This window comes from Ahaetulla prasina, chromosome 11, assembly GCF_028640845.1.
Source record: "Ahaetulla prasina isolate Xishuangbanna chromosome 11, ASM2864084v1, whole genome shotgun sequence".
In the NCBI taxonomy this organism is placed as follows: domain Eukaryota; kingdom Metazoa; phylum Chordata; class Lepidosauria; order Squamata; family Colubridae; genus Ahaetulla; species Ahaetulla prasina.
In genome coordinates, this window is record NC_080549.1 from 21,433,278 (window position 1) to 21,457,092 (window position 23,815).

At 43.0% G+C, this 23,815-nt stretch overlaps 3 protein-coding genes across 4 annotated transcripts in view; 1 reads left to right on the forward strand and 2 right to left on the reverse strand.

The window, feature by feature from the left end:
- Positions 1-3,170: 3,170 nt before the first annotated feature.
- Positions 3,171-8,836, forward strand: NXT2 (nuclear transport factor 2 like export factor 2). 2 transcript variants are annotated; one of them, XM_058154723.1, is made up of 4 exons: positions 3,171-3,535; positions 6,730-6,816; positions 7,428-7,572; positions 8,577-8,836. In XM_058154723.1, exons 1-4 carry the CDS (start codon positions 3,524-3,526, stop codon positions 8,753-8,755), a joined length of 423 nt encoding a protein of 140 aa, XP_058010706.1. In that variant the 5' UTR covers positions 3,171-3,523; the 3' UTR covers positions 8,756-8,836. The 2 variants fall into 2 exon arrangements, with proteins under 2 accessions (XP_058010706.1, XP_058010705.1); XM_058154722.1 differs by having other exon boundaries at positions 3,176-3,538.
- Positions 8,837-13,335: 4,499 nt separating this feature from the next.
- KCNE5 (potassium voltage-gated channel subfamily E regulatory subunit 5) lies at positions 13,336-16,698 on the reverse strand. Its single transcript, XM_058154637.1, has 2 exons — positions 16,660-16,698; positions 13,336-16,519 (listed from the first exon to the last, which is right to left on the reverse strand). Exons 1-2 carry the CDS (start codon positions 16,696-16,698, stop codon positions 15,722-15,724), a joined length of 837 nt encoding a protein of 278 aa, XP_058010620.1. The 3' UTR covers positions 13,336-15,721.
- Positions 16,699-20,938: 4,240 nt separating this feature from the next.
- The window catches only part of ACSL4 (acyl-CoA synthetase long chain family member 4), a 56,497-nt gene continuing 53,620 nt past the window's right edge, over positions 20,939-23,815 (reverse strand). Inside the window, exon 14 of the mRNA XM_058154721.1 lies at positions 20,939-22,743. Within this exon, the coding sequence (XP_058010704.1) occupies positions 22,586-22,743 (158 nt within the window). The 3' untranslated portion in view covers positions 20,939-22,585. The remainder of the gene's footprint in view (positions 22,744-23,815) is intronic.

Below are 23,815 nucleotides of genomic sequence, written 5' to 3' on the forward strand. Positions count from 1 at the left end.
GACCTGTCAGAAATCACTTTTTTCAGCTGTCTGGGTAGTCCCTATGCACATAGGGACTGCAGAGACTGAAAAAGTGATTTCTGACAGGTTCTCACTGACCAGTCCTCACACTTATGACCGTCATCATTTATCCCCGTTGCAGCATTTTTAATAACCATGTCACTCATGTCACAACTGCGGTGCTTCATGTGACCAGGTGGGCATGTCCAGGTGGTCATGTGACATAGCTTCTTTGCCCTAATGACTGTTTGCTGCAATGTTCTTAAGTGTGAAAAAACAGTCATAAGTCACTTTTTCAGTGCCATGCTTGTTAAACCAATTACCAGAACAAATCCATTCTCCCTTCTTCTTTCTTTCCATCTCTTTCTCCCCCTTTCTCTCTTTCTCTCCTTAATCTCTTTTTCCCTCCCTCCCTCCCTCTCTTTCTCTTAATCTTTTTCTCCTTCTCTTTCTCCCCCCTTTCTCATCTTCATCTTTCTCCTTCTATCCTTCATCTCTCTTTCTCTCCTTCATTTTTCTCTCCATGAACGTATCTTTTCTTTTATGTACACTGAGAGTATATGCACCAAGACAAATTCCTTGTGTGTCCAATCACACTTGGCCAATAAAAAATTCTATTCTATTCTATTCTATTCCATCTTTCTCTCCTTAATCTCTCTTTCCCCCTCCCTCTCTTTCTCTCTATCTTTCTCTCTCCCTTTCTATGAGGGCTCGGCTGCTCCCCGCTGTTGGGAGGGGCTTGGCTTGAGGGAACTTTGTCCATCAGGAGAGTCAAACGGGGCCTGGACGGAGCAGGAACACGCCTCCGTCTCCCTAGCAACGCCCAATTGCCAGCGTGCCCCGTCTGCGCAACCAATGGCAAAGCTCTCTTTTTGAGAGGCGGCCAGAGGGAGCCAATCGCAGTGCAGCACGGGAAGCCGTGGCTGGGAATCCTGGGAGTTGAAGTCCACGTGTCTTGAAAGTTGTTGCCTCCGCAGGAAAAAGCGGGCCTTTATAAAAACGCAGCGGGACGCGGGACAAATTTGCCAAAAGCGGGACGTCTGGTCAGCTTAATATAGAACATCCTAACATGTCCAGTTTTTTACCATGCAAAATATTCCTACATCTTCTTTAGAAGGAAGGATTTTACACTGTCAATCCTTCCATCTCACTTCAAGTCCTTCCTCCTTTAGTGACCATTTGAAATTACAACAGCACTGAAAAGTTACCAGTCCTCACACTTACAACCGTCACAGCATCACTTGGTCATATGTTCAAAATTTGGCTGCTTGACAACCAGCTTGTATTTATAACAATTGCAGCTTCCCGGGATAACATGATCGCCATCGGCACAAGGAAAGTAAATTATGTAAGGGTCCTGCCTCTACTCCCCAATCAAGAAAGTACAAACTCTTGAGACAGCAGTATTTCAAAAGGAACCTTTTATGGAAAGGGAGTGATTGCAAGACAAAAGCAAAGCAGGGTCTGAATTCCCCTCAGACAATTCCGTTAATTGTCCTCTCAGTTTGATGTTGAAATAGCCAATCCACAGGTGCGAAGATGTTGTGGAAAAGGTCATCCTGAGAAAATGATAAGGGGTCGGTCCCATGCACTTCTTCTATGAGGTTTCCAAATTGAAAGAAAACAGATGGCCCTCCCCCCTTGTACATCCCCCGAGGTAAATCAAAGCAGAGGGCAGAATAGGTGACAGGGTAAAAGTTATAAACTAGGGAATTACAGGATACATAGGAAAACAGGATGAGAGCAGTGAGTGAGTAAAAGGATCCAGGGCAGTGGTGGGATTCAGCCAGTTCGCACCTATTCGGGAGAACCGGTTTCTAAGCAGTTTGGAAAACCGGTTGTTGGGAGAAATCTTATTTTGTTTTTTCCCACTTTACAGGGCTAATTCTATAAGGAAGGCAGGAAGGAAGCATTCTGATGTTGTTTGTAGCCTAATCTTTATTGCCCTGCTTACAGAAATTGCCTCTCTGGTTAACCCTTATTACATTGTAACAGCTAAAGCGAAGCGCCCATCGATGTGAGTGATGTTGAGTTGGCCACACCCACACAGTCACATGACCACCAAACCACGCCTACCCAGCTGGTCATTAGAGCAGAGAACCGGTTGTTAAATTATTTGAATCCCACCACTGATCCAGGGTCTTCTCCCCACTTGAATGGCAGTATCATGATAGGGATCTGAAATGGGGGAAACAGGATCTGACCAGTTCTGGAGAACCGATAGCGGAAATTTTGAGTAGTTTGGAGAACTGCTAGTAAAAATTCTGACTGGCCCCGCCCACATCTATACTCTTGCCTCCTGAGTCCCAGCTGATCGGGAGGAAATGGGGATTTTGCAGTATTCTTTCCCTGGATTGGGGAGGGAATGGAGATTTTGAAGTATCCTTCCCCTGCCAGGCCCACCAAGCCACACCCACAGAACCAGTAGTAAAAAAATGTGAAACCCACCACTGGACATGATTCACTTAAAACATGCAGTGACTCACTTAACAGCAGTGGCTGCTTAAAGGGTAACAAAACTCTGTGATTCACTTAACTGCCCTGTTTAGCAACTGAAATTCTGGTCCGTATATGTATATGTACATTTTTATGGTTTGCACGTGTGTGTGTGTGTGTGTGTGTGTGTGATGTAATCCTCAACCAATAAGTTCTCAATCTCTCTATATATATTCTTTTCAGAGCGGACGTTCGAATTTCATTTTCTTAATGCGTGCCAATGTGTTCACCGAAAAAAGTGACCAAAAAGCTTCTTTATATTCGCCTTCATTCATAATAAAGCTTTTCTCATCTCAATAAGCTCTGGCGCAGGGGTCTCCAACCTAGTCAACTTTAAGACCTGTGGACTTCAACTCCCAGAGTTCCTCAGCCAGCTTTGAATTCTGGGAGTTGAAGTCTACAGGTCTTAAAGTTGACAAGGTTGGAGACCCCTGAATTGGAGTACAGGCCCTTCCAACTGGGCTCATCCCTGGCCCAGCCCTCCTCGAGTTGCAGGCCGAGAAGCAGCCGCCGCGGGGGCGCCTGCCAACCCAAAGGCGACACGGGGCGCCCTTCCTTCCTTCCTTCCTTCCCAGCGTTGGGAGAAAGGCGAACCGGCCTCCATAGCGACACGTGACTCCAACTTCCTCCCAGTACCGGAAGTCGCCGTGGTCATAAGGCCCGCCAGGAGTTCCAAGCATTGTCGCTCTAGGTTTCTGCACTCTATAGCGGAACCGCTTCCTTCCTTCGGAAGCCAGGAGATTCCGTATTCGGATGGGTCCGCTCGTTGTTCGCCGGATCCTGCGCAGAGTTGCCGGACCGTGGCTCCGGTCTCTGCGCTGAGCCTTTTTTCCATCCACCCGCGTGTTCGAAGCCGAGCCGGAACTGTCGGAGTGGGCACCTGCGGTTCACCGGAAGGCGTTGGGAGCAGAACCGGAAGGGAAACGGGCCGGGGAGATTCGTTGAGGGAGCCTCTCCCGCTTGACCTGAGAGCCGCTCGGCTTTTGACGGCGCTTGTGGGCGGCCGCCCGGGGGAGACGCCGCCGGCATGTCCGCCTTCGTGGTAAGAGAAGCCACGAAGGGGGGGCGGGGAGCGGAGGATGGGGCTTCTGGTCCCAAGCGGGGGGGGGGAGGGGGGAGAGCGAAGGCCGGGAGGAGCGAAATTGGGTTTTTACTGATAAAATGTGTCATATTTTATGTGTATCCCAAAAAGGTGCTTTTTTTTCCCCCAAGTGACAACTGGACTTTATGGTTTTTCTTTAAAGACGTTTCGCTTCTCATCCGAGAAGCTTCTTCAGCTCTCTCTGTGTGTGTATGTGTCTCAAGTGTGTGTGTGTGTGTGTGTCAATTTCTTGGGCCAGAAATTTCCATATATTTTCAGTACAGATTTCTTTTTCTTTTTTCTCATATTAGATTTTTTTTAGAAGTGTCTTGGCGACGTTTCGATGAAGTCTCATTCATCATCTTCAGGCTTCAGCTTCGTGCTTCTAGGAGCAATGTGTGATTGCAGCTGTTTCTTCCTTTTTAACTGCTAGTGGGGATTTGAAGTGATTGGGTGGGAGCTTGGCTGTGCTCTGATTGGCTGGGGTTTTTTTGTGCTCTGATTGGCTGGGTGTGTGTCCTGTTTGGCGAATGAGACTTCGTCGAAACGTCGCCAAGACACTTCTAATTTTACACAGGAGAAAACCTGAACAACCAAAGACCTACATACATACATACATACATACATATATATATATATATATATATATATATATATATATATATATACATACATATATATATATATATATATATATATATATATATATATATAAACTGTTTTATGAAGTAATGTATTTTTCTCCAGCGAAAAAGTTAGTTACGTTTAAGAAGGTTCACAAGTCAAGGAAGGAGGGTTTAGAGATACATGAAAGTGATTTGTTTGTGGCCTGGCTTTTGATACACCCTATACACCAGGGGTCTCCAACCTTGGCAACGTTAAGCCTGGAGGACTTCAACTCCCAGAATTCTGGGAGTTGAAGTCCTCCAGGCTTAACGTTGCCAAGGTTGGAGACCCCTGCTATACACGATTCAACTCAGTCATCAACGTCTCATTTAGGCTCTACAGCTTTCCTGTTTATGTGGTTTTTAGGTGTGAATTAAATTAGGATCGAATATATTGTAGGCTGCCTGGAATCTTTTTATAGATGGGCACAACCTCAACAATCCCACTAATGAGTGAGTAGGGACCCTAGTCAGAGAGATGAGAGTTCCAATTCCTTCGCAGTTGTGGAGTTGCCTCTGGGTAGCTTTTCACACACATGCAAGTAGAGATGCAAAGGTTTACATGACACCTGAAGCCAAATGGACTCAAGTTCTTTGAATCCAAGATGTGTGTGTGTGTGTTGTTGTACTGAGCCAAAAATTATGGTGAGTTAAGAAACGGTTAAGACATGGTGGCTCAGGGGCTAGGATGTTGAGCTTGTTGATCAAAAGATTGGCAGCTCAGCAGTTCGAATCCCTAGTGCTGCCGTGTAACAGGGTGAGCTCCCATTACTTGTCCCAGCTTCTGTCAACCTAGCAGTTTCGAAAGCACATAAAGAGGCAAGTAGAAAAAATAGGGACCACCTTTGTTGGGAAGGTAACAGCGTTCCGTGCGCCTTTGACATTGAGTCATGCCGGCCACATGACCATGGAGACGTCTTCGGACAGCTTTGAAACCGAGATGAGCACCGCCCCCTAGAGTTGGTAACGACTAGCACGTATGCACAAGGGGAACTTTTACCTTTACCTTAAGAAACAGATGGAATTATATAATGATGATGGATTTTGTGTGAAAAGAACTAGAATGTTTCTCTGCTACTTTTATATGGTTCTGGAGCTAAAACTGAAGGAGGAGACTGTTGAAATTGTAAATATTTAAATTGCAGTTTTTCTCTTCATTGAGTGGAAAAATGTAGTAAAGAGAGAGGAAAGTGAGTTGGATTTTTAAAAAGGATACAAAAAACAGTTCATAATGTGAGGAATGTAGTTGGTTACTTCTCATCCATGTTAAACTTTCAGACAGTTTTTGTTAAGGGTTTCAGCAGGTGGCAGCACCTGGCTAACATTCAGCAGATTCAAAAGTTGCCTCACAAGTGGCTAGAAGGGACACTGCCAGAGAATCCCTTGGCTTTGACCCAGCAGTGTCTATAATAAACCATGATGACCTCAAACTAACCTTATTGGTAGGAGTTATCATTCTCTCCCCACCAACACTCACTTTGGAGTACATGATGGAAATTCAGAAACATCCCAGGAGATGATTGCAAAGCACTTCTATATACGGTAATTTTCAGAAATGTAGGAATGCAGTCTGGTTGCATTGAAAACAGTGTTGCCTTAATTGTTCAGCAATTTTTTAAGGTCACCCTCATATAAAAACCATAATGGGGGAAAACCCACTAAGAATCACCCAGAAAACTTATTGTGTTGCAATAATTTATTTTATGTTGTTTGATTTTTTTATTTTTTATTGTCACCGCCCTGAGTCCTTCGGGAGAAGGGCGGTATACAAATTAAAATATTATTATTATTATTATTATTATTATTATTATTATTATTATTATTATTATTATTATTATTATTAATTATATGCCTTCAAGTTGGTGTAAATTTTCAGGGCCTACATAAATAGGTTTTCTCCATGATGTGTCTCTAATCTGGTCTTCCGAAGATGTGTTTATCGCAACTATACCTGAGTCAATTCCACCTGCTGCTGACTGTCTTCTTCCCTTTCTTTCCACCTTTCCCAGCATTGAAAACCATCTCCAGGCAACTACATAATATGCCCAGAATTGGATAATTTGACTGGTTATTTTACGATAATGTACTTTTTGCTGGTTTTAATATGCCAATATATTAAATTTTTGTTTTTTACGGGATTGTAAAATGGGAGTTTTTTCTCTCTCAATAACAGAAAACAAGGTCACAATTTGTACCAGATTTAGTATGTTGGATCATTTGGAACCAATTTTAGGATCTAGATAATTTCCAGGACAGTTGGAATGTTCTTTTTTTGGCAACAGAGCAGCCTGTTTTGGCTACAAGTTAGTTAAGTGGTGGGGTTTCTGTATCCATGAGAGTCAAATTGTGACATAAAGGCCACATGTCTTCTGACTGTTAAATCTGGGTCTGGTAGCACTTGGCAGAGTAGAATTGCTAAATCTAACTAGCATATTATTGATGCCCCTTGAGGATAATTTCAATTATAACTATGTGGGTTTATTTTAGGACTTCAAAACCTACGTGGATCAAGCATGTAGAGCAGCGGAAGAATTTGCAAATGTTTATTATGAAACCATGGATAAAAGAAGACGGGTATGTAGATTTATAGTAGCTATTTTGTTAGTAAAGAATGTATGGTTTTATATATTTTTATCTTTTCTTTATTACTTTTAGAAATACTTCACTGTTTATATTCAGCTAGGAGTCAACTAGAACCAGTCTGATGTAGTGGTTAAAGCATTAGGCTAGAAACTGGGGGAGACCATGAATTGTAGCCCCACCTTGGGCACTAAGTCAGCCGGGTGACTTGGGCCAGTCACTTTCTCTCAACCCTAAGAAGGAGACAAAGGCAAAACCTTGCCAAGAAAAATGCAGAGACTTAGCCGAGCCATCTCTAAGAATCGGTTGAAGTGTCCTAGGTTCTCTTTTCATTGGAGATGTTCTGAAATTGAAACAACCTGTTCTAATTTAGAAACATTTTGCACACTTCCTATCTTTAGTGTCATAGTTCTTATCTGTCAGTTTATTGGGAGCAGATATTTAACTGATTGGAGTTTTCCCAGAGAACCTCTTTAAGAACTTTTCGAATGTAAAAAAAAAAAAAACATGACTGTGAGACAAAAGCAGATTTTTCAGTAAGGGTTTGCAAGTGGAAAGGGCAAATCCTGCTGGCATATCACCTAATGTTTTTTAATGTTCTGCAGGTATTAACCAGACTATACACTGATGATGCAACTCTAGTTTGGAATGGGAATGCTATATCTGGCCAAGAAGGCCTTGCTAAATTCTTTGAGCTGTTACCATCTAGTGACTTTCAAGTGAACACGTTTGATTGCCAGCCTGTTCATGGTAAGATAACTTAAGACTGTGCCACTATCCACAAAGTTATTAATATGCAGTGGTGTGGGTAATCTTTTCTATGGTGTGAAGGACAAACAGCTCTACTCTGAAATGTAATTAAAATATTTGAATTTGTATAGCTAGGAGCTATCTGAATGTTTCCACATCATTTGTATGATTCTTACTTATTCTTTTAGATTTTAGAAAGTAGCATAGTAGACTAGCATCCTGTTTAGTCCTTTTGAACGTTAACCTCCAATTCTGCATTTTGCTCCAACTGAGGAATGAACTTTCTCATAGCACCCAGAGTCTCCTGGCAGGGTGAGACAAATGGCATATAAATTAAATAAGTCTTTGTCCACAGTGGAAATCCTCTTTTCCTCAGTTTGCCTGAAGGTTTGACAGCATGTGGTTTGAATTACTGGTCCTCAAGAATGGGTGACAAAATGCTAGCAGTTGCAGAACAGAATAGCTGGCTTCCATGTACTTTGACGAGTTTGAAAGAAAGAGGCAGGAGATACCAGCAGCATCTGTGGGTGGGTGTGCATTTTTTAAAAAGGCAGGAGATTGGGTAGATGCATCACTATGAACGCTGCTATTTACTGTAGACACTTCTTTGTTCAGATGAATAATGTGATAAATGAAGCTGCTGAATTTTCTTCTAAGTAGGTAGGGTAAAGATAAAGGAGTCCCTGTGGATTTTACTCCGCTGGTCATTGCCAACTATAGGGGGGAGTGATCATCTGTGTTTCAAGGCCGTTGGGCCAACATTTCTGTGGTCATGTGACCAGCATGATATCACGCAGCGCTGTTACCTTCCCACCGAAGTGCCTATTTATCTACTCGCATTTGCATGCATTTGAACTGCTAAATAGATTACTTCTAAGTACTGGGAAAGAATTAGAATGAGACAAGAATTGAAGATCTTTTCTTAGAAATGTCCATGCTTGTGTTTAAAAGTAGATTTCGGAGGAGCAATTCTGTTTTAGCATCTTTTTCTTTCCTTTCTCAAGAGCAAGCGACTCAGAATCAGACTACTGTTCTTGTCGTGACCTGCGGGACTGTCAAATTTGATGGGAACAAGCCACAGTACTTCAACCAGAACTTCTTGCTAACAGAACAAACCACAAATAATAACACAGTCTGGAAAGTCATGAGTGATTGTCTCCGTTTCCAAGAAAGCCCTCATTAGTGAGATGAGCAAGATGTTTTCTTCTGGATTTTTTTTAAAAAATAGCCCTGGTTTTGGGGATGAGCCTGTTGAGTATGGAAATTCACCCTTCTCTCCACATCTCTTTGTATGTTTCACAGTTATAGCATATGTTGTTTTTAATGAAAGAACTTCCTTGCTTTTAAGGTTTCATTAGGCTGCATTGCAGCCAGGTTTAACTATACTGGTTACCTCTTTAAATGACAGTGGAATCATTTTTATAAGCGTTCTGTGCACTTTCGGACTTGAATAGATTTCAGATTTAACACACGACGGACCCTTCTCCTCCTCGAATATTTTAGGAGAAATGCTATTAGGCACAAGTTTGGTTTACTTCAATGAGAATTAAAATGATGGTGGGAGAGACAAAGATTGTATCTGTGATTCATGAGGTCTTCTGGAATTTGTGGGCCTTGCTGAAACAAGTACAAGAATTTTGCTACAGGCTAGGTGAAATATGAGCGTGTGGCTGATTTATTCCTGTGGAATTTCCCTACGTGTTTATGTTTTTATACATGTTTGCATTTTTCATGCGTTCCATAGCAGTAATTGCTTCATATTTCAGTATTTGGAGAAAACAGTAGTTTTATTAAAGGGAAATCCATCTAAGGGAATTTTTTTGTTCTCTAAATCGTTCTTCATTTGTCATTTTTCACAGTGAAAAGTCAGAACATTTCTGAGCAGTTAGGGATAAATAAATTTAATGGATTGAAAATACCCCACTTTTACTCTGTTCAATCCTGCATTTATTCCCCAGTTTTTCCCAATCTGTAGGGAAAGTGCCCGGTACCTGTTTTGCTGCTTTCCCATGCCACGGCATTGGTTATGACCAAATCCAATCTTGGATTTGAATCTTGGTCGTGGTTGTCCCAAACGTGGCTTTTCAACTGGGCTTTTTTCCTCCTTGAAAATGCCAGAAACTTCTTCAGCTCTCTTTGGAAATGGGACAATCTTAGTTTAAGAGATTCCTATATAACATTTTGAAATGTCAAACATTTATTTTCCTCCTTTTTCTGTGCCACAAATTTGAATGCATTACAGAAGCATTACAGGAAGAAAATTAACACTGAAAAGTTTCCACTAAAGTCTGTTAGGTATCTGTGATTTTATCATCCATTTATTTCATGCCTATGTACAAGTAGCCCTCAACTTAACAACTATTCATTGGGCAACTATCCAAAGTTACCACAGCACCGAAAAAAGCAATTTATGACCACTCCTCGCATTTATGACCTCTGTAGCATCCATCCCTATTGTCACGTGTTCGGAATTCGGGCACTTGGCAACTGGGATGTATTTGGAACAGTTACAGTATCCCAGGGTCCTGTAATTGTCATCTGTGATCTTCCCAGCCAACCTCCAACAAAGCCAATGGGGGAAGCTGCATGATGTCAGGCTTTGGAAGCCATACTAGGCTGGAGGCTTCCGTGCTGCCACTTTCCCATGTGTGGGAAAGTAGGGGGTGGGGTTGGTAGAAGGGGCCATTAGACATAACATTCTTCCTGCCGGTCAAGGTCAGGCCGAGCCTGCATCTGGAGGAGGAGTGGCCGGAGTGATGTCTCGAGATGGGACAGTTGACGATTGGAGCATGTGATCGGCAGAGGGGTCAAGGGGGTGGGGATTTTGGAGTTTGTCTTACTGAGGGAAAACCCGGATCCCCAGATTCAGAGTTCATCCAGTTGTGCCAGTTTACCTATGCTAGTAAAAGAACTTTGAAAGATGTTTGCTTCCAAGTCTTTTCTGCAGGAAGGGATTTTCTGGAACGCTGACACATGATTGACTTAACTGGTGTTTGCTCAGCAACTGTAGCAAAAAAAGGTTGTATGACTCAGTTAACAACCATCTTGCTTAGCAATGGAAATTCTGGTCCCAGTTGAGGTTGTAAGTCAAGGACTAGTAGTGCAAAGATCATACTGAGTGCAAAGATCATACTGAGAAGATAAGGTCCAGATTGTTTTGGTGACCGACAATATGCCTGTGGGTCTTATTCAGATGCACTGGTGCTTTTCTGAAGAGGATGTGAATGCTGGACTGTTTCCATGCACTTATGAATGTGCAATTATAAGGTGCCTTTTCCCAAAATGCAGTTTTGAATTAATCTGATTAGTGCTATAGAAACAGGTTTCACGTACGGCTGGGTCTACACTATTCATAAAGGTAAAGGTTCCCCTCGCACATACGTACTAGTCATTGCCGACTCTAGGGGGCGGTGCTCATCTCCGTTTCAAAGCCGAAGAGCCAGCTCTGTCCGAAGACCTCTCCGTGGTCATGTGGCCGGCATGACTCAACGCCAAAGGCGCACGGAACGCTTCCCACCAAAGGTGGTCCCCATTTTTTCTACTTGCATTTTTACGTGCTTTCGAAACTGCTAGGTTGGCAGAAGCTGGGACAAGTAACGGGAGCTCACCCCCTTACACGGCAGCACTAGGGATTCGAACCGCTGAGCTGCCAACCTTTCAATCGACAAGCTCAACGTCCTAGCCCCCGAGTCACTGCTTCCCTTTTTTTTCATAGTTATTTTTCATAGTTATGAACACTATTCATAGTTACAGTTAAAAAAAGACCTACTTTTATATGCCTTCCAATTCAACAGAATCTTGGAAACTTATTATTTAAAGGGGCCTGGTACTCTGTCCAACCAGTGAGTAATTCACCAAAAACAAAAGGGAGCAGAGTCAAACTTGGTGTGGGAGGAGAGCCAAACAAAAGGAAAGTCCCAATCTGAAACTGGTAAATCCACAGGGCCTCTCTTTCGAGTGGGCTATTTGTGCAGCAGCTTGGAATATTGCTAAGCCCTGGCCCTGGTCCTATGACCCAGAGCAGTGCATCTCTGACTTGTTTGTGCTTCCCAGCATGCACAACCTTCAGAGAGCCACATACCAGGCAAAGGGAGAGCAGGAATGCAGGCATGCACAAAGACCACAGAAGACGCACCTGCTCTGATTAGTCCATGGGAAGGAAGGGCATCCAACCACATAATATGGAGTGACAGTAAACAGAAACTCTGTCACTGACATCAGCTACATTCCAAGCAGAGGCTTCAAGTTTTTGCTACTCTTAACAGGAAAAAAGATCTTTCTGAGGGCAATAAATGCCTAAATACCACTTCATTTCATATCCTTACTCCAAAGCAGCAAAGCTTTATTGATAACAGACTGCATTGAAAGCTTTCTGAAATTAGCCAATATGAGCTCTGGGAGATTTCAGCATATCCTGGATGTTGGAGTTTCCAGCAACTATAAACCACTAAGGTATTTATAACCAGTGGATTCCACTCAGTCCATGAAGAGATCTTTGTGGGCACATTTTAAAGTTTTATTTGCAGTGTGTAACTATTACAAGCTCCCCCCCTCCCACCATACGTTCATATACCATACTTATGTAGAAATTGTACTGTATCCCTCTGAACGCCTTTGGAGGTACAAGAAGAGGGCTCGGGTACTTATGGGACCACCTGCTGTTACCTTATGCCTCCCACTGACCCGTACGCTCACACAGAGAGGGTCTTCTTAGGGTGCCGTCCACCAAGCAATGTTGGCTGGCGGTCCCCAGGGGAAGGGCCTTCTCTGTTGGAGCACCTACCCTCTGGAACGAACTTCCCCCTGGTTTGCGTCAATTACCTGACCTTCAGACCTTTCGCCGTGAATTGAAAACGTACTTGTTTATCCAAGCGGGACTGGCTTAATTTTTTAAATTTTTTAAATTTTTCGAATTTTAATAATTTTAATTGGGGTATTTTATTTATGGGTCAAATTTGACGGTTTTAATTTTCGGCCATTTATAGAATAGGTTATTTTAACTGTGGTTTTAATTTGTATATTGTACTGTTTTAATCTGGCCTGAGTCCTTTGGGAGAAGGGCGGTATAAAAATCTAAATAAGAAAGAAAGAAAGAAAGAAAGAAAGAAAGAAAGCATCCTTACTAAGATTAAAACAAAATGGGTCTAAGGAAGGCAAAAGTTGTAATGTTTAAAAAAAACCTTAGGAAAACAAGAATGTTCTGAGCCATCTGCTCAACTGTGAAGGGGTCTCTTTCTGTTCCAGTGGAAATTTATTTTGTAATATTGGGATTAATCAATGCTGAAGCAAAACATTTAGAAGGGAGAGTAGCCTATCCAATGTTGCTGCACAAGTTATGACGGAGAAAGTACCATTGTAATAAATATTCACACCCTGCACAGTTGGCAGGGAGTGAAATTTGTACAGGAATATTTTGTGGATGGATGAAAACGGGACCTGCCTCCCAGAAGACCATCTCTGCAATTCTAGCAGGGATGGGAAAGCAAAGAGAAAACATGAGGGCGTCCTCGGTGCTCTCTGAGCTTGCTTGTTTTCTTGCAGATGTTTCATTACTCAAACTGGGTAACATCATCAGTGCTAGTGATGAGAGATCACTCCGCGCTTGAGCAAGTACGTGGTCACCACAAAAAAATACACAAATATATTTAAGATTGCAAATAACAACTGCCAGTTCTTTAGCTGTTGTTGCCTTCATACACATCAAATCCTTCCCAAGAACATGGGATGTCATATCGGCATAAACCAGAATTGTTCATCCAGACGTTCATGTAAATGTTATTTTATTTGAACTGGAAATCTACCTCTCAAAAATCATTAAAAGATGGAAATTGTTTTCATTAGCTCTACTTCCCAGTTAACAAAGTCATAGCATTTATCATTTCATTTTAGACCAAAGACAACACCTTTGCTCAATTAAAAGATTTCTGTCTATTTGATTAAAATTGGTTCATTACGGAAATTGCCTCTCCAATGAAATACTGCTTATAGGATTTGATGATCATCTGAAAAAAAATTTTAAAAAAAAATGCTGGCTGCAAAATAACCAAGAAGAAAATCAGCATCACTATCACCAAAACCAGAAGTGGGCAGGGGGTCTGGGACAACCCGCTGTGGCCAACTCACTGCGGGACAATTTGCCATGACCAACTTACCATGGAACAAGATTTACACTAATATTGAAGAAATTGTGGGATAGAATAATTAAAGAAAGGATGCAAAAGAAGGGACAAAACGTAAAGTGAATGATAAGTAAAATAATGTTTTAATTATTTTAAATAATCTGGATTGTCCCACAGCGAGTTGGCCCATTCCAGTACGCCGGACCCCTTTATGAATGATTGAGGACAGAATGTTAAGATGAGATGTGACAGCCCACTCACTCTATCCTTCTTTTTCTCTGTGGATTTTATTTTCCACTAAGGCAAATATAGTATTAGGGGGGAAACAATGAAAGTTTAATTGCAACTCAATTGGTGTCAAAGCCAAAGTCAAATGAATTTGGTTCTCTCTGATTATCTGAAATTCTGATATGTTGGAGGGGGTCCCCTTTATGTGTGAGACTAATAAATTCATCCAAACAATTCTGCAAAATGGATTGGAAATACACTAGGGCAGAGGTCTGCAAACTTGGCTCTTTTAAGACTTGTGGACTTCAACTCCCAGAGTTCCTCAGCCAGCAAAGCTCATAATATGGACACTAAATGAATCTCTTAACTAGCCAATTCCAAAAGAGAAGATCCAGAGATGAAAAGATCTCCTTCCCCAATGGCCCGTGATTTGACCTGAGACCTGGCAGTGAAGCAATTGGCAACTAACTCCCATCACTTTAAATCGCGCAGAGAAAAGGACTAGGTGCCAGCAATTTCTTTAGGTCAATTCTCTATCCTTCCCCAGTGCCCTAGACCAGGGGTCTACAACCTCCAGTCTCTGGATCTCGGCACTGGTCCATGGCATGCCAGAAACTGGGCTGTGCAAGCAAGCGAAGCTCCATCTATAGGATGCAGGCAGTATGTAAAACCAGACCCCTTCTGATCTGAGGAAAAACCTCTCCACAGAACCAGGTCCTGGTGCCCAAAAGGTTGGGGGCCACTGCCCTAGATGTATCTGCTGGGATCCTTGTGCCCCAGATAGCCACCACTCAGGTTGGGGAATATGGGTTTGAAGCATAAGTACGATACTGCCAATGACACAAAATCCTAAAGGTTCGGCTTTGGATCAGCCCTACTTTTCAAACAGATCCTTCCATCTTCTCATACCTGTGTTTGTCCTCCCATACCTAAATTTTTCCTCTAAAAACTTTAACAATGAGAAGCCAACTGAATCCATTATAGGAATCTTTGATGAGGCTTGAGGCAGCTCTTACGCCATGCTATAACAATCCTGCTTCAGTCTTATCCTGAGATCTTGATAATGTCCTTTTCTGATTATTTGGGAGCATCTGTGTGCTTGAGTTTTCTGAAATCCAGCATCACAGCCTTCTGAAATCCTCCACACTGGAGCTGGTCCACTCTTGCCTTAAACAGATGCGGACCTGCATTCTATGAAAGAGACGCATTGATTTGTGATTGTGAAAGCAGACAAACAATGGCGCCCTTTGGAACTGTAATGTTCTGGCTCTCTTGCAAGGTGGCATCAAACCTCTGAATTTTCACCCAGTCTCTGGATGCAGCTGTGGTCTCTTTCGGCCTCCTTTGACAAAATCCGGCCCTGGCAGCTGCCAGGAGGGATGAAGCCATTGCATCAGTCACTGACTTTCACACTGTGTTTTCTTCTTAGCCAAAATCCACTGGAGAAGACATTTGGCAGTCAAGCCCCCTTAAAAACGGGAACCAGACGGATGAGCAGGGCTGGCTGGAGAACTCACCTATTTTGCAGAGCAGAGCCAGATGAAGTAATCAGGTTGGGTTCGAAGCTGTCAGAATCTGGGTTTTTTTTTTTCTTCTTCTTTCCAAGGCACCCATGATTTGTGGGGTGGACCACGACCTGTTTGCCTTCTTTACAGTCTTTCTAATGCTGCTTCTCCGCTTCGGGCCGTTGCAATTCCTGGGGGAGGCTTGGAAAGCCAGTGGGAGTCCTGTTGAACCCTGAAGCCCCCTCCCCACCACCGCAAGGAGTCGGGGGTCTGACTCGCTGCCTCCCCCACCCCCTCTCACAGGGGCTCGCTCTCTCCGCTGCTGCTGCGCTCGCCCGGGCTGGCGGGGACCCCCTTCCCCGCCGGGCCGCCCCCGCCCGCCGCCCAGTCGCGCTCGATGTAGAGATGGTAGGGGTCGTGCTTGGACTCCAGTTTGCGCGAGCGCGTGTAAGCCAGGATCAGCCCGCCGGCCAGACAACCGTAGAAGATCATGATCAGCAGGATGTACAGGTAGGCGTCGTCCTCGCCCGGGGGCCGCGCGGCGGGGCTGGAAGAAGCGCTGGGGCCGGGACCCCCGCCGCGCAACTCCTGCCACAGGCGGCCCAGAAGACGCTGCAGCCGCCGGCTCTCGCTGCAGTTCGCCTCCGGCTCTTGCATGGCTCCAGCAGCGCCCGGGGCTTCCTCCGTCTGACCTGCCGGGCGCCGGGCAGAGACAAAGGCTGCAGATGCTGCGCTTGCCGGCTTGCAAGGGGCCGGGGACGCGCCCCCTCCTATCCCCGGGTTTGGAGGCGGGGGGGGGGTCGTGCCGCAGTTTCTCCGCCTCCCGGAGGCGCCTTTGTTCCTTAACGGGCAATCCTGAAACCTGAGCTGCTTAAAGAGGGATTCTGCCCCCTCCCCCGAGGACTTGGAAGAAAAGCTGGGGCGGGGGAGGGCGGAGAAGCCATCTGGCCTTTGCCTGTCCTGGGCGGGGGTCTCGGTGGAGCCTGAAGCGGCGCTGCAGTTGTGGTTTCTCCTGGTTTGGGAGCAGCTGCTGGGCTTGTCCCGGAGCCATTTCACGTGGCGCTTGGAGTCCTGTGGAAGGGGACAGACAGCAATCTAAGAAACGAACCAGGGTTGATCTTGGCCGACTTGGATTGAGGAACTGTGCAGAAACTCCAGATCTGATTGATTCGATGCCATGGAAGGTGGTTCTCGACTTTTAGTGGCCACATAGATTTTCTCCATGATGATCAAACCATCAGGTCTTCCAAGGGTGGACTGGTGGCTGAGCCCATCCCCCTTTTGCTACTGCTGGTCCTTTTCTTCTCTTTCCTTCCCCGGCCTCAGAGCCTCCTCCAGAGACCTGGGCCTTTGCATCAGGTGGGAACTCTGGGTAGATTCATTTGATGACCCGCTTCTTTGTTCTCCTATATTCTTTTGCATGATTAGGCCAGTAAGACATCACTTTCTGAAAATGCCTCTGGGGTCTTTAATATCAACACAAGATCTCCACTGGGAGAATATCTGGGGCTGTTGGTTTTGGGTCTTAGTTCTTCCCTATGACAAGATTAGAAGGCTTAAAACATTCTTTCCCAGCCACCTAGGATTTCATTATTAAGATGCTCATCTTCTATTTTAACTGGTAGTTGCATTTTTATTTTGTGCTTTTATTTTTTGTAAGTTGCCCAAGGTTCTTAGGATTGGAATGGCAATGATGATAAAGAATTGTGTTGGAAAGCAAAATTTAGTTGATTCTTCAGTACCATGTTTTTTATCTGCTTCTTATTACTCTTCAAGTGGAATTCCTGAATTCTTCATTCTTGCTTTTATTTTTTGGAACCTGATGTTTTTGGGACAGTTGATTCACCTTGTGAATTATCAACTATTGAAAACCTCCATTTCCTAGCAGTTACAGATCTTGAGTTCTAGTTTTTAAAAAATATTGTTTTCACAATTGTCCTTTTTGGGGGAAGCACAGAGTAAGTATATATTTAATTGAAGACATCTCTGGATCTGCTTTTCATCATTCTATCCATGAATTCAAGTAGTTTGATATAATTCTCAAATGCTGAACATCTCTTTCAAGGATGACTGTTCTGCATTAATTCATTTGGTATGACCTTAACTTCCAGTTACTACAACAGACTGAAACTCTTCTAACAGCTGAAGAAAAACATTCTTCTTCTAATCTGGTTGCTCCAGTCCTCTTAGAGATAGATATCGATATATATATCTTAGATAGATAGATAGATAGATAGATAGATAGATAGATAGATAGATAGATAGATAGTTTGATGGCATTAATTTATAGGTTATGGGTTTTATGCAGTGTGTTCACTTCAGCATTTGTTTTAAGATAGTAACTTCAGGCTAAATGCTATTAAATGTAGTAGAGATTGTGCTTCACATTTATCCCTATTTTATTGATAGCCATCAAACTTATGTCAGGGCTCTGTTTCACATACTGCATATTAGTCCTGGCTAGATGGGGATCTACACACCAGCTCTGGCCCAGGTATATTGAGAGTTGTAAGTCTGACATAAAATTGGAGGTGGCTTTTGGGGTTGAGAAACAATGCAGGAAGAGCCACTAAACTTTTGGATGACTTTACTTTTCAACAGTAATGGCTTCGGTTTTACTGATGTAAATGGGTAATATTCCCATATTTTCCTTTGGGAAATCTTTTTTTCCCCCTGGATATGTTTGTGGTCAAAGGGAGGTGGAATTTTTAGAGCACATTATAAAAGAAAAACAGGTCAGCTTGATCTGCTCTCCATCGACCAATTCAGAGTTGTTCCACTCAAAACAAGTAGCCCAGAATGACCAAAAAAGGCTCGGGATGCAAACATGCTAGAATCTGTTTCTTATAAGGAATGACATCTTTCTTGATCTAAATCTGGTTACACAATTGTGGGTTTTTATTTTGTCCGGCTTCCAAAACAGGAACTGAGCCTGAAGCGGCTCCACACTGGATGACGGAGGTGGATGATGGTTTGATGTCACAATCTCAGAAAGGCTCAGCAGACTTCTAGGTGTCTTTCAGCTCCAGATGATTTAGATCAGGGATCTCCAACCTCGGCAACTTGAAGACTTGTGGACTCCAACTCCCAGAATTTCTCAGCCAGCTTTGCTGCCTGAGGAATTCTGGGAGTTGAAGTCCACAAGTCTTCAAGTTGCCACGGTTGGAGACCTCTGATTTAGATGCAGATAGGATTGCATTATTAGCTGTACATTTATAGAGATGAGACTGAAAGTCAGCCACCCTGTTTCAGCAAAACTAAGAGATGTGAGCCAAAGACATGTTGACAAAAGTTGACGACAAGCAGAAAATCTTACTTTATGGATGCTTCAGGCAAAGTTCTTTGGGAGGAGTGAGGCCTCACAAACAGTAAATGCTCTCATTTCCATCTTTATTTTTATTTCAAAATTGCACTGCTGAAAATTCAAGAATTTTGCCATTTTCCACAGAACAATTGCACAGAGCTTTAAAAGCCCTTGGGGTTGTTTCTCTTCTTTCTGATTCACAAGGTATGATCTATCTGTTAGATGTTCCCAGAAAGCAACTTCCAGGCCGCTTTAAGATGATCCTAGATTCATTCGATCTCGTTTTAGTCAAGCTGCAAAGAATACCAGGTCTGATTCCGGCCCAACTGCATGTTTTAAAACTTTGCACATGATGAAAATAGCATATACCGCCTCATAGTGCTTTATAGGCCCTCTCTAAGTGGTTTAAAGAGTCAGCATTTTGTCCCCAAAAATCTGGCTCCTCATTTTACCAATCTCGGAAGGATGGAAGGCTGAGTCAACCTTGAGGTGGTCAGAATCGAACCGCTGGCAGTGGACAGAGTTAGCCTGCAATACTGTATTCGAATCACTGTGCCACCATGGCTCTTATAAAACTGGTGTTTAGGATAAAGGTGGCATTTTTAAAAAAAGTATGGCCAGTGAAGTCACTAGTGCCGGGCTTAGTGAATCTGTGCAAATAAGTTAGTTGCTCATCTGAGAATTGCAAACTTGTACATATTATAGTTAGACCCTTATTCCTGCTTGGCTGAAAAACTAGTTTATGAAAGGAGACAATACGGCATATTTTCTCAAGATATGGTACTTCGTTGACTTGTTCTAACTGAAAATGAGGGAGTTCTAACTTAGCTTCTCTAAAATGGATGACTTCCTTGTTCTAGTTGTCACGTAGCATCTCTTGATAAGAGAGAGTGATATTAATTTGTTCCGATATGAGAGTGAAAGGCAAGCCTCTTGGTGTGCAGAGATGTATTTCCAGTTCTAGAAAACCTGTCCACAGTAAGGAGTATGGTTGTATAAAGGTAAAAGGTAAAGGTTCCCCTCGCACATACATGCTAGTCGTTGTCGACTCTAGGGGGCGGTGCTCATCTCCGTTTCAAAGCCGAAGAGCCAGCGCTGTCCGAAGACGTCTCCGTGGTCCTATGGCCGGCATGACTTAACGCCAAAGGCACACGGAACGCTGTTACCTTCCCACCAAAGGTGGTCCCTATTTTTCTACTTGCATTTTTATGTGCTTTCAAAACTGCTAGGTTGGCAGAAGCTGGGACTAGTAATGGGAGCTCACCCTGCTACACGGCAGCACTAGGGATTTGAACCGCCGAATTGCCGACCTTTCGATCGACAAGCTCAGCTGTCTTAGCCCCTGAGCCACCATGTCTTGTATAACCTAGCTTATTTTGGGGACAGCAATGTAGTATACTAATGAAGTATACATTTAGACTTGAAAAAATGTGGAAAATTACAGCCTTAATGACCATGTGAATAAAGAGGAGAAAAATGTTTTGTTGACCTTCTCTACTGAGTAGGTCATCCGCCATCTTGAAAAGTTTGTTCCAAGCGCACCTCCAGCCCTTCTGAAAATGATGCTAGCTGATAAACTGGAGGAGAAAGATCTCACAGGCCAGCAGTACCCTTAATGCATATATGTATAAAGGAAGTGTGAGCTGCTGAAATCCCACCTTAGGCATTTCCTCTGCATATACCCATTTCCTGTTTAACCTTTTGTTATGCTTTAAATCAAAATATCTTTCTACCTCAGAGTTTTAATCTCATGCTGAATGAGTTTCTTTTAGGAGAAAACCCACTAAATGATAGGGAGAGCATTTGTTGCTTCTGTAAATAAAAGGTTTGTGTTTGGTTGAGCTCTTAAGAGGCATTTCCCTGGGATCATATTTTCTTGCGGATTGACCTGTTTTGAATGTCTATTTTTAATCAATAGGATAAGCTTGCCCAGAAACTATCTCAAAAATATTCCTCATGGCTTAAAAATGGGTCCTCATTCACAGCCAATTCTGATCAGGCAGTAAGATTAGCCAGAATTAATGGTCTGTTGTTGCTCTAGAAGTTGGCTCAACCACACATCTACCTAGCAAAAGGAAAAATTTCCCCAACTTGCATTTAAAACCGCTGTGTTTTGAACAACATCTCATACAAAATTCCTTCATTCTCCAAATAATATCCAATTATTTTTCTTTTTTTTAACCATAATATACACATTAAAATATAATGAATAAAAGAGAATCTATTTTATAAATACTTTAGAGCCACCAAAAGGTAACACAATGCACCCGAGCGCCACATTTGTACAAAAATGGAAGCCACATACAGAAAAGGATTGAAAGTGCACAGGAGAACAGCATCCCAACGTTGCCACGTTCTTCTCGGTTTTGTTTCAAGTGTGAACTACTAGTATGAATAGAGAAGCCCAGTGCACAAAAGACATTCTCTGGAATAATGCACACAGCAACACAAAGGAGACGGCTGCTCCCTCCCGCCCTCCGTACATTGAGGATTTCCAGTTTTTAAATAAGAATAGCAGACAAAAAAATTCCCTTTGCAAACACTTTAAAACACAAAGTTGCCAAGGCTACGTCCATCACTCGCATAGAAATTCATTTAATATAAGATTTTGTTTTATGTGATATAGTCAAAGATAAATTAAAATGCCCCTTTAAAATAAAAAACAAACAAACAACAATAACCAAATATTTTATCTGTGGTGGGGATGTGCTTAGAGGAAGTGATGCGAACATCCCAGAAAGCATAACACTCTGCAAAAGCAGACGGTACGCTGATTACTTTAGTTACAGGACTTGTTTTGTTCCACTGATTTTTTTTGTTTAAGGTAGCGAGTGCGAATAAATAAATGATCGGAAAAGATGCCGGCTTAATCGTGGCAGCGTTCTTAGTATAAGCCAAAATGATGCTAGGCACGGCCAAAGTCATCCACTTGTCTTCTTCCAAAGATGGCTTGAAATGTTTTGATTGGAATGTCTTAATTTACCTCTGATCATCTGTGAGGATAGTTTCTTTTCTTTTTCTTTTTTTTTTTGGCACTCTAAATGTTTACTACCAGCCAATTTGAAAGAGAGAAAAATAAATATGAGAGAATCTCTCTGTGCTCACCAATGGCAGTGAAAGGGTTTTTTTCTCCTAATGCAACAGCAAAGGTGACTTTTAAAAGTGCCACCAGTATTTTCTTGAGCAGTGGGCCAACTGCCTATGGATCCTTTTTTCTGGAATGAGTAATAAAAATAATTAGAAATTGCAGGAATAATTTCATGGCAGAGATGGTGCCGCAGAAAGAAAGGAAGGAATAACTTGGCACGTGGTGCAAGGACCCCACTGGGCATTGTTGCATTGGACTGTCAGTTTACAGCTGGGTGAAAGTACCGTTTTCACCAGAGAAATCCCTCTTCCTCTCTTGGGACCTCCAATGACAGTCACCTTCAAATGAGCCATTCAGCAAAGGACCTGAGAGAGCCATTTCCGGAGCAGCATTTCATCCATTTCAAAAACATCGCCCTGGACTCAGCCAAGATGATCTCACTGCTTTCAAATCAGAGAAGAAGCCGGAATAGAAAGGTAGAAGTATTGGTTTATCCAGTGAGGGCGTTCCATATGAACACAGCCATTTGGAACTGGAAGTGGTCTAATGAAACCATGGCAGTGGGTCGGTATTTTTGACAGCATCTTGGAAAACTGCAGGGCAGAAAGCCAGAGCAGCTGTTCCTTCTGGGTAACCAAGAGTAAATTTTCAACTGTTTTATGAAATACAGCTTCTGTTTGGAAATACAACCGCTCTTTGGGAAATTCATTCATTGTTCAATTCCAGAAGAAACAACGCACGGTTTCTGACGCAGGGTGATTGGGAGGTCTTATTTCCCTCCGTACATCCGCTCGATGTCATTGAGGTAATGGTTCTTCAGCTCCTTTCTTTTCAGTTTGAAAGCATCGGTGACTAAGCCTGTTTCAGGAGTCCAGGGCTCCGGACTCAGACGCACTTTGATGGGCACTTCAAATCTTTCCAACTTCACTGGAAGAGCAACGGGGGTGGGGAGTGAAGAAGGAAGAAAACAGAGATCAGGATTTGAAGAGAGGAGCCAGGCAGATGGACACAACCTACAAACATTATTCATTTATATGTGAATGCAGCAGACTTGAGGTTTTTTTCTGTTCAAAACCTTTTTTTAGCCACCAAGAAGAGGGGCTCAAATCAATTCTACAAAGCATCTGAAGGCAGGACAAGAAGCAATGAATGAAGACTAATCAAGGAAAGAAGCAACCTAGATCTAAGGGAGAAATTTCCTGACAATGAGAACAATTAATCAACGGAATAACTTGCCTTCAGAAGTTGTGGGTGCTCCAACACTGGAGGTTTTTAAGAAGAGATTTGACAACCATTTATCTGCCTGAGCAAAGGGTTGGATTAGAAGACCTCCAAGGTCCGATTCAGCTCCGTTATTCTATGGTCTTAAATAAGACCAATTAGACAACAGCAGTTCTGCAGGACTCTTACTGTCTAGAGACCATCCAGACCTTCCTTGGAAAGCCTGACTTATCAACCACTGAAATCCAGAACATCAAGATTTGATTACTTTGATCACTTTTCTGTTACAAGAATTCTCCAACTTACAACCATTCGTTTAGTGACTGCTCAAAGTTACAATGGTACTTAGGACTTGGTCTTCGCACTTAACAACCATCAGACCCTCCGTGTGGTTCACATGATTTGTCATTCAGGCGTTTGGCAACCACCATGCACTTAGGACAGCTGCAGCATCCCAAGGTCATGTGATCACTATCTGCAACCTTCCAGCTGGCTTCCGAAAGCAAAGCCAACGGGGAAGGCAGCAGGGAAGGCCATAAGTCGCAGTTGTGTGACATCTCACTTCATGTTCACAGGAAAAAAGGTCCTAAAATTGGGTGTGGTCGTGTGATACCACACTTAACAACTGCACCACTCAATGACAAAAGTTTTTGGTCCCTACTGTAGCTGTAACTTGAGGACTACCCGTAGGCACACTTCCTCCACTACTGAGGCATCCTAGACTTCCAGCCATTAAGCATTTCAAATAAAGATACAAGGCTATTTCTACGCCTGACAG

What these genes read in the sequence shown, in the direction of transcription:
- NXT2 (XM_058154722.1), top strand. An exon ending in CCATGGATAAAAGAAGACGG is followed by an intron (nt 6,817 to 7,427) that starts GTATGTAGATTT and finishes AATGTTCTGCAG; the next exon opens with GTATTAACCAGACTATACAC. An exon ending in TGATTGCCAGCCTGTTCATG is followed by an intron (nt 7,573 to 8,576) that starts GTAAGATAACTT and finishes TCCTTTCTCAAG; the next exon opens with AGCAAGCGACTCAGAATCAG.
- KCNE5 (XM_058154637.1), bottom strand. Translation starts at nt 16,698, where the DNA reads ATGGGCTCAGCCACCAGTCCACCCTTGGAAGACCTGATG. An exon ending in CACCCTTGGAAGACCTGATG is followed by an intron (nt 16,520 to 16,659) that starts GTTTGATCATCA and finishes TTCGTTTCTTAG; the next exon opens with ATTGCTGTCTGTCCCCTTCC.